This window comes from Rousettus aegyptiacus, unplaced genomic scaffold (assembly GCF_014176215.1).
Source record: "Rousettus aegyptiacus isolate mRouAeg1 unplaced genomic scaffold, mRouAeg1.p scaffold_m13_p_4, whole genome shotgun sequence".
Classification (NCBI taxonomy): Eukaryota; Metazoa; Chordata; class Mammalia; order Chiroptera; family Pteropodidae; genus Rousettus; species Rousettus aegyptiacus.
The window spans coordinates 51,851,156-51,865,130 of record NW_023416307.1 but is presented as its reverse complement, the minus strand read 5'-3'; the positions used below and the strand labels follow the sequence as shown (position 1 = coordinate 51,865,130).

Sequence of the window (13,975 nt, the reverse complement as noted above, 5' to 3'; positions counted from 1 at the left end):
GAGGTTTGGTGCTTAGCTCTATGAGATAAATTAACAACTAATAGTTTCTCATGGGTAAAGTTCAGCTGGTAGAGGTTGTTCCTTATTTCCAGGTCTCTCTATCCAGTTTTATTGGTTCTGTCCCAGGATCAGTGCAGTGAGGAGTGCCATGCCTCGAGGATGGGGCACTAAAGATGGCACCTAAGTAAGATGCGACCCCTCTTCCCTTCCATTCTTTCCCCTGGTCCCCAGGGGCTGAGTTGATGTCAAATAATCCTAGTCCCCTTCTAGATAAACAGTGTTCTGCTTCTTTCATTGAGTTCAAGCCTCGTTCTTTTTTGAGTCACTGGCAACCTCTGTTTTAAGCTAATAGCTCCAGTGAGAGGTGGGGACAGGGAAGGTTGCAGAGGTTAGAAGGAAGGCAGTTGTCTCTTCCATTATTCCCCAACACCAACTAGAAAAATGAGAGCTAGATTCTAAGTCTGCTGACTTCGAAATAGATGCTTAGTAAGAGTCTGAGGGGTGGTTGTGGGGGTGCAAAGGGGGCACGGGTAGAGCCCTCGGAAGGAGTAAAGGGACATATTGGGAAAGGAGTTTAAAGGCACAGCTAGCTGGAAGCTTAGCAAAGGAATAATGAAAAGTACTCGAACCAACAACAAGGAATTAGAATGGAAGCCCTAGCTTTGGGCAGACTCTAGACTGTGGCTGCAGCTAGAATGGTGGAGTGATTCAGTGGCACTGTTAATTCCTGTTTTTTTCTTTTCTTTCCTGTTCCCAACTCCCTTTTCCATCTTCTGCCTTCTTTCCACCCTGAATCCCATCATTTCTCTTCTTTCTTCCACCTCTTGCTCCTCTCCTCTCCTCTCCCATCCTTCCTCCCCTTCCCTTCTCACCCACCCATCTCCTTTCTCCATACCCTCTTGGTTTGCTCCCATCTTCCCATCACCTCCAAGCTCTCTGGTGGATGTGAGTTGACCGTGGTCCTCCAGGACTTCAACGCTGGCCACAGCAGTGAGCTGACCATCCAGGTGGGACAGACGGTGGAGCTGCTGGAGCGGCCAAGTGAGCGGCCGGGCTGGTGTCTGGTGCGCACCACGGAACGGAGTCCCCCCCAGGAAGGCCTGGTCCCCAGCAGCGCCCTGTGCATCTCCCACTCCCGAAGCAGCGTGGAGATGGACTGCTTCTTCCCCTTGGTGAAAGGTCAGGAGGACAGAGGGGGAGGGGGATATGGACCGGAAGGCCGCTGGGGAGCCGGCCTCCTCTAAGTGAACATCATGGAACTAACCTGTTCATGAACCTCTTTTGACTTTGTCGGATTTCTCTGGGATCTGCTTATGAAGAAAATGGGTTATGAACTTAAAGGGAAAACTACTGAGCAGCCGTGTAACTTTGGAAAAGTCATTTAAGCTGAGTCAGTTTCATCTTTAAAATGAAGGTTAAGTTAGATGACCTCTGAGATCTCTTCCAGCTCTCCTATTGTATCTCTTATACCTATGGCCAAAAGCCTAGACTTTTCCTTTCTCACCAACCCACTCCTCCCCGTCCACAGCTCCCTTGGGCTTTCTGACTCCCCACCCCCAGACCCCCACCCATGTGCTCATCCTGACACAGAGAAAACTAAGGAAATCCAGGGAACTGGTCAGGTGACCCTCCCCTCAGCCCTGCCAGGGTCTGAGACACTCACTCAGGTGCCTTGGATGGACAGATAGAACCTTGGCTTCTATCTTACATGGCTCTGTGTTCCTTCCACATGCTCGATTATTCACTTTTTCTTACACTAGGGAGACCGAACGAGAACAGTGATTCTGCAAGGTGGGAGTATCTCTGGATTGGCAGCCTCAACATCTCCTGGGAACTTGTTAGACATGCAAATTCTCAGACTCTACTTCAGACTTACTGGGTCAAAAACACTGGGGTGAGGCTCAGCAGTCTGTGTTTTAACGAGCCCTCCGGGGAACTCCGATGCACACTCAAGTATGAGAACCACTGACTTCAAGAGTCACGGCTGGCAGGGGCTTGAAGTCACTCGTTATACACAGAAGGAACTGAGGCCCAGAAAACAACTTAGTTCTGAGCTTCTTTTTTGTAACTGGTTAGATTTTCTGCATCAGAAGGACTTTCTGTGCAGACCTGTGCTGAGTATTTATGGGATAGGAAGAGGGAAGGGACAATAGTCACCATGGAGACCTACTGCAGCCTTCCTGGTAGATACTATGGACTAATAATGTTGAAACATTTTCCTTTCTGAAATTCCACTTGGTCCCCCTCTAAAGCCTGACTTCATCCTTTCCTCCAGCAGATGGCGATAGCAGGTGGCGGTATTATGCTGACCCACCTTTTTCCTGGCCTCCCCAGGCTTTTTCCATTGGGAGAAAAATGCGAAAACCTGATTCTTCACACAGAGGGATGGACGGACAGATGGACAGACGGATGGACGGACGGACACACACGCACACACATACCCCACCACCTATGTTTCCCTCCCCAGTTGTGCCCCCATGGCTTCTCCCGTCTTCTCTGAGGACTAAGGAGGGATCGTGTGAGGAAATTGTGTGGAAGTTGTAATTGCCAGGGCAGCACCTCAGTCCTTTGAAGGAGCCACTAGAGAAACTCATGATACCGAAGAAGAGAAAATTAGTGAAACAGGAATATGGTTCTGTTTGAAATCTAAACAAGAGGGAAACAGGTGCAAATGGGTTAGAATTGTGAGGGTGAAATGAGATCATATAGACAAACCACTTAGAACAGTGCCTAGCACTCAATGTTATTTAATTGTCATGATAAGTTGTAGTTATATCATTTGTCTTAGATTATTCAGCAAAATAACCACAAAACTCCACAAGTACAGTCTAGAGACCCCATCTCCAGGGACAAAACCAAGGACAGCAGTTAATTTGCTGGGAATGCCTAATTTTTCATCGATGTCCAAGTACAAGTCGGTCCATTAGGAAGAACTTAGCTTCAAGAGAAGACCTGACACTTACAGACAGACCTAGATCCGGCCTCCCTGGCCTGTGGCTGTGTAAAATGTGCATCCCTTTCCTGCCCCCGGTCCAGCTGGGCCCCTCTGAGTGCAGCTTGGCTGGAGCAAACCTAAGGGGGAGAAGTGGAGGATTATGAGAGTAGGTCTGTGATGCAGAGGCAGGAGGTGGAGATGTTAGGAACAAGAGCTCTAGAGGGAAGGGGGCTAGCGGAGAATTAACTGAAAAAAGGGAGCTAAGGAGGAAAGGAAAATAGAAGCTTGAGAGAAAGCGAGGAAGGAAGCTGTCATAGAACTTTCCAGCTAACTCTGCCGGCCAGCGTGGCTTCTTAAAGACAGCGCCCTGCCCCTACCCCTTGCAGTGCCTGTCACCCCATTACCTTGGCCCTTTTTTGTTTGCGAGTTGGTTCTACTCTCTGCAAGCGTAGGCCAGTTAGCAACCTGTGAGCTCTTATTGCCCTCTCACCTGTGTGGACCCAGAATACACAGGCGCCTGACTCCCAGCAGTCAGAACTTAAGTCACCATTCTCCATGAAGCATCCCTGATGACCCTAACAAGGACTCATCTGAAAGTATGTGCACTCATGCACATGCCCCACCTTAGAAAACCCCCTTACCTCTCTCTCCAGGGCCTGAGTGTTGGCCTCTTAGAGGAAATTCATTAAACTGTTTCTTCACCCATTCCAGCTGGCTGCCTGCTGGCTACCTGGCCTTTTCTTCTCTCAGCAGTGATTTGTCTCCAGTGGGCATTCTACTTTAAAAGTTATACGCAACTGGATTGAGAACCAAACATTCTTCTGGGGGTTGTGGAATAGGATAGGGTGGCCTCAAACGGTGTCACTGGAGGTCAGAGTCCTTCCCTTTTCAGTTCTTGGAAGGGAACTAGTCCTCCAAATCTTTGTAGAGAGCACTGCAGAGTTAGCACTCCTGCGGGCAGTGCTTGGTACCACTTAAGCACTCAGGCCATGCCTGCCAGCCCCAGAAGTGGAGGCAAAACTGCAGAACATTAGCACCAAGGAGAGAACTTGGAGAACTACTGGACCTGGGCTCTCAACCCTGGCTGTGTGGAATCACCTGGAAGCTTTACCAAATGATAGTGCCCCGGCCCCACCTAGAACTTACTAGAATCAGAATCTCCGGGGTGGGTTCCAAGGGTCAGTGATCTTTAAATGCTCCTTAGGTGAATCTAAGGTCAGTCAAGGTTGAGAACCACCGCACCAGCCTGGCTCCCTCTCTTCCAGGGGCACTCGATTCGAGCACAGGAAAGCAAGGTGGCTTCCCCGAAGCCACAGGGTGAGTTGGTGGCAGAGCTGGAGTAGAACCAGGCCTCCCACCTCCTTGCCCCATGATCTGCACCACACACTCTGCCTGTTGGGACAGGCTTCAGTCTTTCCCTCCTGCGCCTTCTCGGGACACACTGGTTGGTTACTTTCTCCTGATATATCCGTGGCAGGACTGATGACAGGGCTGTGTGACAAAGTGGGGGGCCTGCCTATTACTTTACTGCCTCCTTGACATCAAAGGGCTCCTCACTGGGGTTGGGCCCTCTGGGCCGCGTCCCCTAGTCTTCCTCATCCCCTCTCTCTTTCCCAGCACTAAGCAGTGGAGGGCAGTGCCTCCCAAGGGACAAAGACTTTGTGGCGGTGGTTTTCAACTCTGGATGCGTGTTAGAACCACGTGGAGGAGACTTCGAAAATACTGATGCCTCACCCCAGACCAATTAATTCAGGGCTGCTCAGCCCAGGCATCAGTATATTTTTAGTTTCTTGGTAATTTTGATGTTCCATGAGGGTCAAGAGTCACTGCTTTGGTTTGGCACTCCCAGAGTGGCAGGCTTAGGAGATATTCAAAGATGCATCGGAAGATGTTAGTGTGCAGGTTATGTAAAGATCTGCAACTCAACAACAAAAAGGACAAACGATTCAATGAAAAATGAACGAAGGACTTGAATAGGCATTTCTCCAAAGAAGATAAACAAATGGCCAATAAGCACACAAAAAGCTACATAATATCACTATTCATTAGGGAAATCAAAACCACAATGAATACCACTTTATACCCATTAGTATGGCTATTAGTAAACACACACACACACACACACACACACACACATACACACACACACACAGAGCGAGAAAGATAACAGGTGTTGTTAAGGATGTGGAGACATTGGAGCCCTTGTGCGCTTATCATATGATCCAGCAATTTGACTTTAGGTACATACCCAAAAGAATTGAAAAAGAATTGAAAGCAGGGGCTCAAAAAGGTATTTGTGCACCAATGTTCATAGAGCATTATTCACAGTACTCAAAAGGTGGAAATAACCCAAATGTCCATCAGTGAATGTGCGGATGAACAAAATGTGGTAATATGACACACAGTGGAATATTATTCAGCCTTAAAGGACTGTCTGACACATGCTATAACATGGATGAACTTTGAAGACATTATGTTAAGTGAAAGTAGCCAGATACAAAAGGACAAATACTGTATGATTTCACTTATATAAGGCAACTACAGCAAATTCATAGACAGAAAGTAGAATGGTGGTTGCCAGGGGCTGGGGGGAGGGGATGAATGGGAAGTTAGTGCTTAATGAGTATAGAGTTTCAGTTTTGCAAAATGAGAAAAGCTCTGGAGATGGATGGTGGTGATGGTTGCACAACAGTGCGAATGTGCTTAATGCCTCTGAACTGTATACTTAAAAATGGTAAGTCCCGGGTATTTCTTCCCAGGCTCCAAAAACCAATCTAGGTTCTTCTCCACCCAGCTATATAGGACATTTGTATTCTTTTACTATTCCTATACCACCTCTTTCCTGGCTCCAGCTGAGCGCCTGGAGAAGCTATGGGGAAATGCCCCTTTGCTTAGCCAAACCTAAGCCAGGGCCAGGTGAGCTCCAGAAGCAGATGTCCTAGAGGAGAGGAGCGGTGGCCCGTGGTGGCCCTGGCTTGTTTACAAAATTCCTCTTCTATGAGGTCTCCTGATGATTCTGCTGTTGTCACCCGGCTGGCCTCAGGAACAGCTTATCCAGGGTGTGCAAGGTGTGATGGTGCAGAACAGTGGAGAAAACTTGGGCTCTGGAGGCACGGACCACCAACAGCCCAAAGATAAGCAATTCTGTGATACTGTTGACTTATATTAAGTTTGTAGTCGATTCATAAAAATACCTAACATTTATTGAACCATACTATGGGCCAGCTTCTGGATTAATGCTCTGATGCTAATAACAATAATATTTTCCTTATTTTACAGACAAGGAAGCTGAGTCTTAGAAAAATTAGGTAATTTGCCTGACCAAAATCACATAGCTTATAAGAGGTAGACCTAGATTTGAACTCAGGTTTCTTCATTCCTCAAGGTTGCACTCTTTACCACCATGCTCTAGGACCTCCCAGGACTGAAGCCATTTGAGACAAGTACTTGAGTTTATCATCTTTCCATCTGATTAGGCTTTCCTGTATTTACTCAGGCTATCTAGTTGAGGATTCAGACAGCGTGAGCCCTTTACAGACAGCCCTACATACGACCCTCTCATTCTCCCTCCTACCTCTGGCTGCATGTGCGCCCTTCCAAAGGGGTAGTAACAACAATCTGGCAGATTGTCATGTGGCTGCTTTGCCCACTGGTAAGATCCTGTTGTCCTGGCTGGAGCAGAACGACTCTGAGCAGCACTCTGGACAGCAAGCTAAACTGGATCCGGCTTCGATAGGGCCAGCCAGCCCCTGGAGCTGGTCCAGCCTGTCCAGTAGATTTTCTGCAGGATGGGAACTCCCCGCACTCTCTGCTGCCGGGAGCCAAAATGCGCCTTTCCAATCCCCTCTGCTGTCAAATCCAGAAACTTAAAAGGCTCCTCCTCCCTGCCGACTCTGGAGAGTCCACCAAGTGTCTCTCTCTCTCTCTCTCTCTCTCTCTCTCTCTCTCTCTCTCTCTCTCTCTCTCTCTCTCTCTCTCTCTCTTACTTTTCAGTATAATTCTGCATTAGGAACAACTGCTCTCAGGTTTTTAGTTTATTCCATAATGGCTTTACTGTAGGAAGCTGAAAAATAATTGGAGGGTGAACATTCCCCAAACATTTCCTTTTGGGTTTGAAATGATACATTACAAACTACAACTTACTGACCCATACTCCTACCCCATTTGTACAGCCCCACATCTGTAGCTGACCAGCTGTGAGGTAGCCACTTTGAAATTCAACACTCACTTCCTCAAAGATCAAAATTATATGTGGGAGTGTGATGACTGAGGCTAGAAATAGGTTTCTATGCTGGCCCATAACATTGCCGAATACAGTATGTTTGCAAAGAAAATAGTGCTAAGGTTGTTTTTAAAAATCACAATAGCGTTGGGTAAGAATAACTGAAACCAGAAAATACTGTATTTGAATGAGAAGTGTGATTGATTAACTTGTGTGCTTAGACTCCTTGGAGATAGGTATGCTTAAAGATAGCTAAAAGGAGCTCCTAGTCATTTTTCTGAATTTTAAAAAGTTAGAATTCATCTTTCTCTTTTTATGATCGAATCAAAGTGGTCCTTGATTAGATTTCATTTCACTTCAGAACAGTGGCTTTTGGAGGCTCTTGGAATCTTAGAACTGAAAAGCACCTTAAAGGTCTCCTGGTTCACTCTCTCCTCTTCTGAAATATCTCTGACAGGTGGTCAGCCAAGCACTACTTAAGCACTTCCTGAGGAAGCCTGCTGCATTTTAGTACAGTTCTAATGGTTAGAAAATTCCTTTTACTTAGGGCTGAAATCCAGATACTTGCTGCTGCCCATCACTCCTATTCTTCCCTCCCCGGTCCCCCAGTTGAAACCCACCAGTCCTAATTCTCCTTCTCTTCCTGATCTTTATCTAGATCAAAAAAAATTTATTTGCATGTAAAATGTCAGATACTTCCTTCCTAAGCTACTGCTTAGTGAGAGCCTAGTAATTTCTTCTTCACCAATTCTTTTATTAAATCCTTAGAGCGGAACAAAACATTTTGGATTAAATTCGATAATTCTACCTTGTTTAAAGTGATCATTTATGTGTGTGGTTTTACAGTCTTCTTAACCATCCTTGGCTTTCCCCTGCACATCTTGAGTCTCCCTCATAGACCTCTGTCCTTGTCTCCTACTCTCTGGGCACAGGGCTCAGCGGCCACTGCCTTCCACTCTGAGACTGTCTGCGGTCTAGTCTTTTTTACTGGTCATTCTCTACTGTCATTCATCTTGGGATTTGTTCTAAAATAGCATTTTTATTACCTTTCATCCATATCTTCCTGAATTACTTCTAGCATCCCTTCTGGTCTGAAAATGTCTGCTGCTTTCTCTCCACATCATGTAAGTGCCCTTGGAAACCTAGAGTGATTAAACTAAGGGCCTATGTTTAACCCATCCAAGACTAGCATAATTATCTTCATTTTGAAATTTAATTTATTTGGTTGAACCACACGAAATTACCATTTTTGTTGTAAAAAAAATGGTTGAATATCATCAGTTTCTAAATGGTTCAACCTAGTGTGTTACAATTAACCTAGCTTTTTCTTTGACAGACACCTGCAAACCTTTGAGAAAATAAAAGAGGGTTTGGTTCTCGGGAAGTCAGATGGGCCAGGGAGAGGACAGGATGTGAAATGAATGGAAAGTCACGTCATCTTAGTTTCCACATCTAAGCAATGGGAAGCTGATAAAAAGGCTTATCTCACAGAGTTGCTGGGAGGCTCAAAGGTGGCAATGTTAAGTAAAACTGCTTTTAAACTGTGAAGTGGGTCTTATTGTTTTACACACAGGCCAATTGTTTGGAATAAAACAAAAGTGACCTAGCTACCAGGAGGCTGGAATGTAGTAAGCCATAAAACGAGATGATGAGAGGAATGGAGAACTAAGAGTCTTGGGTAAAGACTTGAGTCTGAATCCTGGCTCAGCCATTCACCAGGTGATGGATGGCCTTGGGCATCATAGTTGAAATCTGTGAAATGGGGCAATGGTACTTCACTTGAGCTAGACTTTTCAGCCTTGGTATACCACACGAGAAGCAGTCCATTAATGTTTATTTCGCTGCCTGCCCTTTGTCCCGGTTCTGGTTTCTCTATAGGGCTGATTCTAGGGTGTTTCCAGCCTGAATCTCCTCCAAGGCTATTCAAAGGTTCAAGGTCCTGTTTCTAGTTTTATCCATAGGTTTTGCAAAGGCCTTGACATTGTGTCCAGTCTGTGCCCTCCCCCTTCCCTCAGTTTCTTTCCTGCTCTGTTCTGGGCCCTGTCTCCAGCTTACCCACAGCAGGTCCATTTGGCCCTATGGTTTCCCAAGAAATAATGATTTGTTCCTCTGTTCTAACTTTTTTTTTGCCTTCCACACAGAGGGTCAACATCAAATCCGATATGTTTGAGCTGAAAATTCAAGTTATTCCTTTGCTTGCACCTCTGACATCTCTCAATGACCTGTTCTCTTTCCGTGATTAACTCTGGTTTTTGACGGTAACCTTTGGATTGAACCAGAGAGATGGGCTGACTCTGTGATGGAGGGCTGTGCAAAACTTTAAGTGTTAGGGTGGCTATGAGCATGTCATTCGTCAACTCAGATAAAATAAGGACAAAGGGGAGTTTTGTGAAAACTGCCTTTCTTATTTCATTTTTAACTGTATTACTTCCACTTACCTTTCTGTGTTAGGATGAACCAGAAACAGTTATTGGCCAACAGTCTGGGAGCCCTCCCAGCGTACAATTTCAGGAAGAGGGAGGTATAGGTGCCATCTAGTCCACACTCTTCCTCCTTTCCCCTCCCTTTTTTTAAGACTAAGGAATCAGCAAAAACAATTAGAAGGTGTGCCCCAGGCCTGCTTTGTTCTGAGTGAGGTGTCCTGCCTGCTGCTAGCTACCATCCATCTGATATTATTTAGGGCATTAATGGCTTGGAACTGAAGCCTCAAATAGGAAGATGTCAGGCCAGGCCAGGCCACCTCCTCCTTTAAATACACCCCAGTGTGGTGCTGCCTCCAAGGAGAGCTGAAGCAGTCGAGGACGTGTGCTGTCAAGGGAAAGAACTGATCTCTCTAGAGCCCTTCTGCCTTTTTCCTTTTTGTAGCCAGTCTTCTGTGACTTAGCTGATGCCAAATGCCCATTTCAATAGCGTATTATCATGCCTCTTGGTGTGCACTGTAAATCTGTGCTATAATGCCTCTTATCATCCAGAGGGGAGAAAGTGTGAGTCTTCACTAGTACCCTTGTTCTTTGGAGCCAGCTGATGGAGCTCAGAGCTAGGATGAGAGTCTCAGATTCAATCCCAGACAGGAAAGGCTGCCACCAATTATGCTTTTGAGGAGAGACTGGAGATGATGGAGAGGAAGTAACCCCAGCAAACAACATGTTGCCCCAAGAGAAGATGATGTGATTTTCTCTTCCTTAGAGTTAGCTAAGCTGAAACCACTTTCCCCTCAAAAGAACAAAGGGACCAGAAATGACATGCAATGGATGTGGCTTGGAAAGCAGAGAAAGAGCAGCAGTGGTCTGACTGCTAGGGATGTGCCCACCCTGTCTGCTCCGGGAAGGTCAGAGGTGAGTGGATGCTAACGGCCACAGCTCAGAGGCTTCCAGCCGAGGCATTCTCATGCTACTTGGCAGGACAGAGTGGTCAGGATCCTCTTCTCGACACCTCAATGCCTTCTCCTGTGTCACTTGAACCTTGAAAACAGCTCCCCCTCATCCAGGACCTGTGAAAGATTGAAACTGCAGCTTGAACTGAAACCCAACTGGAACCCATGTATGAGAGATTTATCAGTTTACAATTTTTGCCATACTTGATACCAGCTCCCTGTCCTCTAGGAGCAGAGAGGCTGTCCACTGAATATCCTGCCCCCTTCTTTGCCCTGCCATCAGGATATATCTAGGCTGTCTAGTTTCCCCACTGTCGTCCACCAGCCCCAGCTAAGGATGCTGATTCTGATATCATGCCCACTTGACTCACTTTCTACAAGGCCCCGTGGGCCACACGAGGTACGGTTTCCTACCTTTGTACTCAAGTAGCAAATAGACAATATGCTTGCTGGTACCGAGCTGCAGGGAGGAAGCCTGAACTGAAGACCCTCCTTAGCCTAAAACATTCTCATGGCTCCTGTCTGACTTTGAGTAAAAATCAAGTCCTTTCTGTGTTTGCAAGGAGGCTCTTACAGAACCCGCCCAAAAACTTGTTCTCTGACTTTTTTTTTATGTCTTAGTTTCCTTTTGCTACTGTAACAAATTACTACACACTTATTGGCTTCAAACAACACATACTTATTCTCTTAGAATAGGGTGTCATCAGGCTAAACTCAAGGTTTCGGCAGGGCTGCATTCCTGCTGCAGGCTCTAGGAGAGAAGCTATTTCCTCACTCTTCCATCTTCTTTGTAAAGGCTGCCTATATTCTTTAGCTTGTGGTCCTTTCCTCCACCTTTAAACCTTTCTGTTGCATCTCTCTGATTCTTCTTCCATAGTCATGTCTCCCTCCGACCACCGCAGGAAAGGTACTTTGCTGTTGAGTTATGTAATTATGTTTTGCTCACCTGGATAATGCAGGATAACCTCCCCATTTCAAGTTCCTTAATGTAATCACATCTGCAAAGCCCCTTTTGCCACGTAAGGTTCACATTTATAGGTTCTGGGAACTAGGATGTGGACATCTTGGGGCGGGGGGGTGGGGGAAGGAGCATATTCTTTCTACTCCATCCTGCCGCTCCTGACCAGCCTGCCTGACTGAGCTCTTCCCCAGTGGAGCCATGTACACTCCCACCCAGGACCTGCACCTTTTGTTCCCTCTGCCTGGGACATTCTGGATATTCCAGATCTTCAGATACATGGGTAGCTTGCTGCCACATTCCCGCACATTTCTGCTGGAATGTCACTGGTTAGAGAGCTCTTCCCTCACTCCTGCCCTCTCCCACAGCGCTATATACCCCCTTCCCTGTTTACTTTTCCTCATTGTGTTGGTCACTACCTGACATATTCGTTAATGTTTATGGTCTGCTCCTCCTGCCTTGCCCCCAGCCCTGTCAAGTTCTCCCTATAAGTGCAGGAATTTTGTCTGTTTTGTTCTATCCCCAGCATCTAGAACAACAGATGGCATATAAGAAGTTCTCAGCAAACACTTAGAGGAAAGGAGGGAGGGAGGGAGGAAAGAAGGAAAGAAGGAAAGAAGGAAGGCCATGCATCAGGGACCCCCGAGGAATTCGCATGTGAAGGATCTGGCTCAGTGCCTTCTCTATCCCCTAATAACTGGCTCAAGATTCAATAGGAAATAATGTTCTGATGCTAGGAGTTCTGACTGAAGAAGTCTTTGAAATCCTGTTTCCTGGGAAGTCTCCTCTGGGGACATATGGGCTCAGTACCTCTCATTTATTTAGAATTGTTGAAAACTCAGAAATATAAAGACAAGCCGTATCTGCCGCATCCCTCCAATTATTGAAATCCTCAATAAACTGACCTTATGTCTTAGAGTTACATCAAGGCAAAATTCACTTTGCATTTAATGTATCAGAAACCTCTCCATCGCACCCTGTGAATTCACATGTTGTTGCAGTTGGTCCTTCTGCCTGAGAGAGCGAAGGTAGCATTGACAGTGGAAATTAAAATGCCACCCCTTGTTGTGGACACTTAGCAATGGTAAGCCTTCCTAAATTGAAACTCAGTCAAAGTGATAGACTGGCACTTCCTACTGCCCTACTTTGGGAACACTTTGACCTACTTAGAAGTAAATGTTTTTGGAAGTAGATAAAACCTGGAGCGGTTTGTTTTTAGCAACTCCAGTGCAGTCATCTTTCACTTTGATAAATAGCTTGTCTTCTGAGCCCAGGTGGCTGCTCAGCTCAGATATCCAGGAACCTGTCCTAGCTGCCTACCTCTGTCCCCACAGAACCCTACCCTACCCTACCTCTCTGTCCCCACAGAACATGAACATGGGGTGTTCTGGAGAGACATGAGGGTCCTCTGTGAAATCCCGCAGTCTTCATCAGTATTGTCTGAACCACCCTCCTACCTGAGGCCTGATTCAGACTGAAAGGTGATCAGTGATACTTCCTTCCTAAAAACAAAGAGAGTGATCGACAGCATGAGCTAGGGCCTAACTTCCTTGAGGATAAGACAGCCAGAAAGAGGCAGACAGGTGTCTGATGGGCAAGCACAAAAGAACCCATTTACACATATAGGATGAGCTAAGTGATGGTTTAGTCATTGGCATTTGGGAGATGTCAGCAAGTAGATAGTGGTACCCACAGGGCCAGTAATAGTACCATGTTTAGAACACACTAAATGGAAGCAATTAGAAGAGCTTACTGTGCATAATGCTGGCAATCATGCTTTTTTGCTTTTTCTGTAGAAATTATTATTAAAATAGCACATATTACCTGGGAATAGTTGCCGATATGGATGTTATACGATTTTAAAATATATATTTGGAGTTCAAATTAAATATAGAAGCAATATACTCATTGCACCTCCTTTCTCTAATCTTGAATGTTCCTGGTCACTGATAATTATTGTCTCAGTTCCTCTTTTTCACATAAAGATAAAACTTCTATCTATGTCCAATCCTGGTCTGTCTCCACTTTCCTTTTACTGCCACAAAAAAAAATGAACCAACTGCTTCTCCTAGAACTCACCCTATCCTTTGTCTTTTTGTTCAGGAGACATATCTTATTCATTTTATATTTCTCATATAAATTTTCCATATAAATTTCCATATATGGATTAGTTTAGTGACTTGCAGGTAGTAGATGTTCAAAAACCAACCATATATTCAATAAGTGATCAGTCCTTAGCAAGAATAGAGTTTTAAGCCACATAAATGGAAGCCAGGAGAGGGTAGATTGGGGAAAATTATGACCCATCAGTAATCAGGCAGTTCACAGGTCAGAAATTTACATAGGGAAGATGAAGGTTGTGGGACGTGCAGTTAGCTGATGAAGAGCGTAACAACAGGAAGTGGAAGAATGAATCAAGGGACCAGTTGTCAGAATTTAAGAAAGTGAAAAACCTTTGAGTCCAGGTGCTTCCTAAACTCTTTATCC

General features: G+C 45.7%; 1 protein-coding gene across 13 annotated transcripts in view; it reads left to right on the top strand.

Moving 5' to 3' along the window:
* The window catches only part of KALRN (kalirin RhoGEF kinase), a 592,295-nt gene that overhangs the window by 467,466 nt on the left and 110,854 nt on the right, over window positions 1-13,975 (top strand). For all 13 annotated transcript variants that reach the window (XM_036219576.1, XM_036219573.1, XM_036219571.1 and 10 more), the window contains exon 34: window positions 933-1,179. In XM_036219576.1, the coding sequence (XP_036075469.1) occupies window positions 933-1,179 (247 nt within the window). The remainder of the gene's footprint in view (window positions 1-932; window positions 1,180-13,975) is intronic.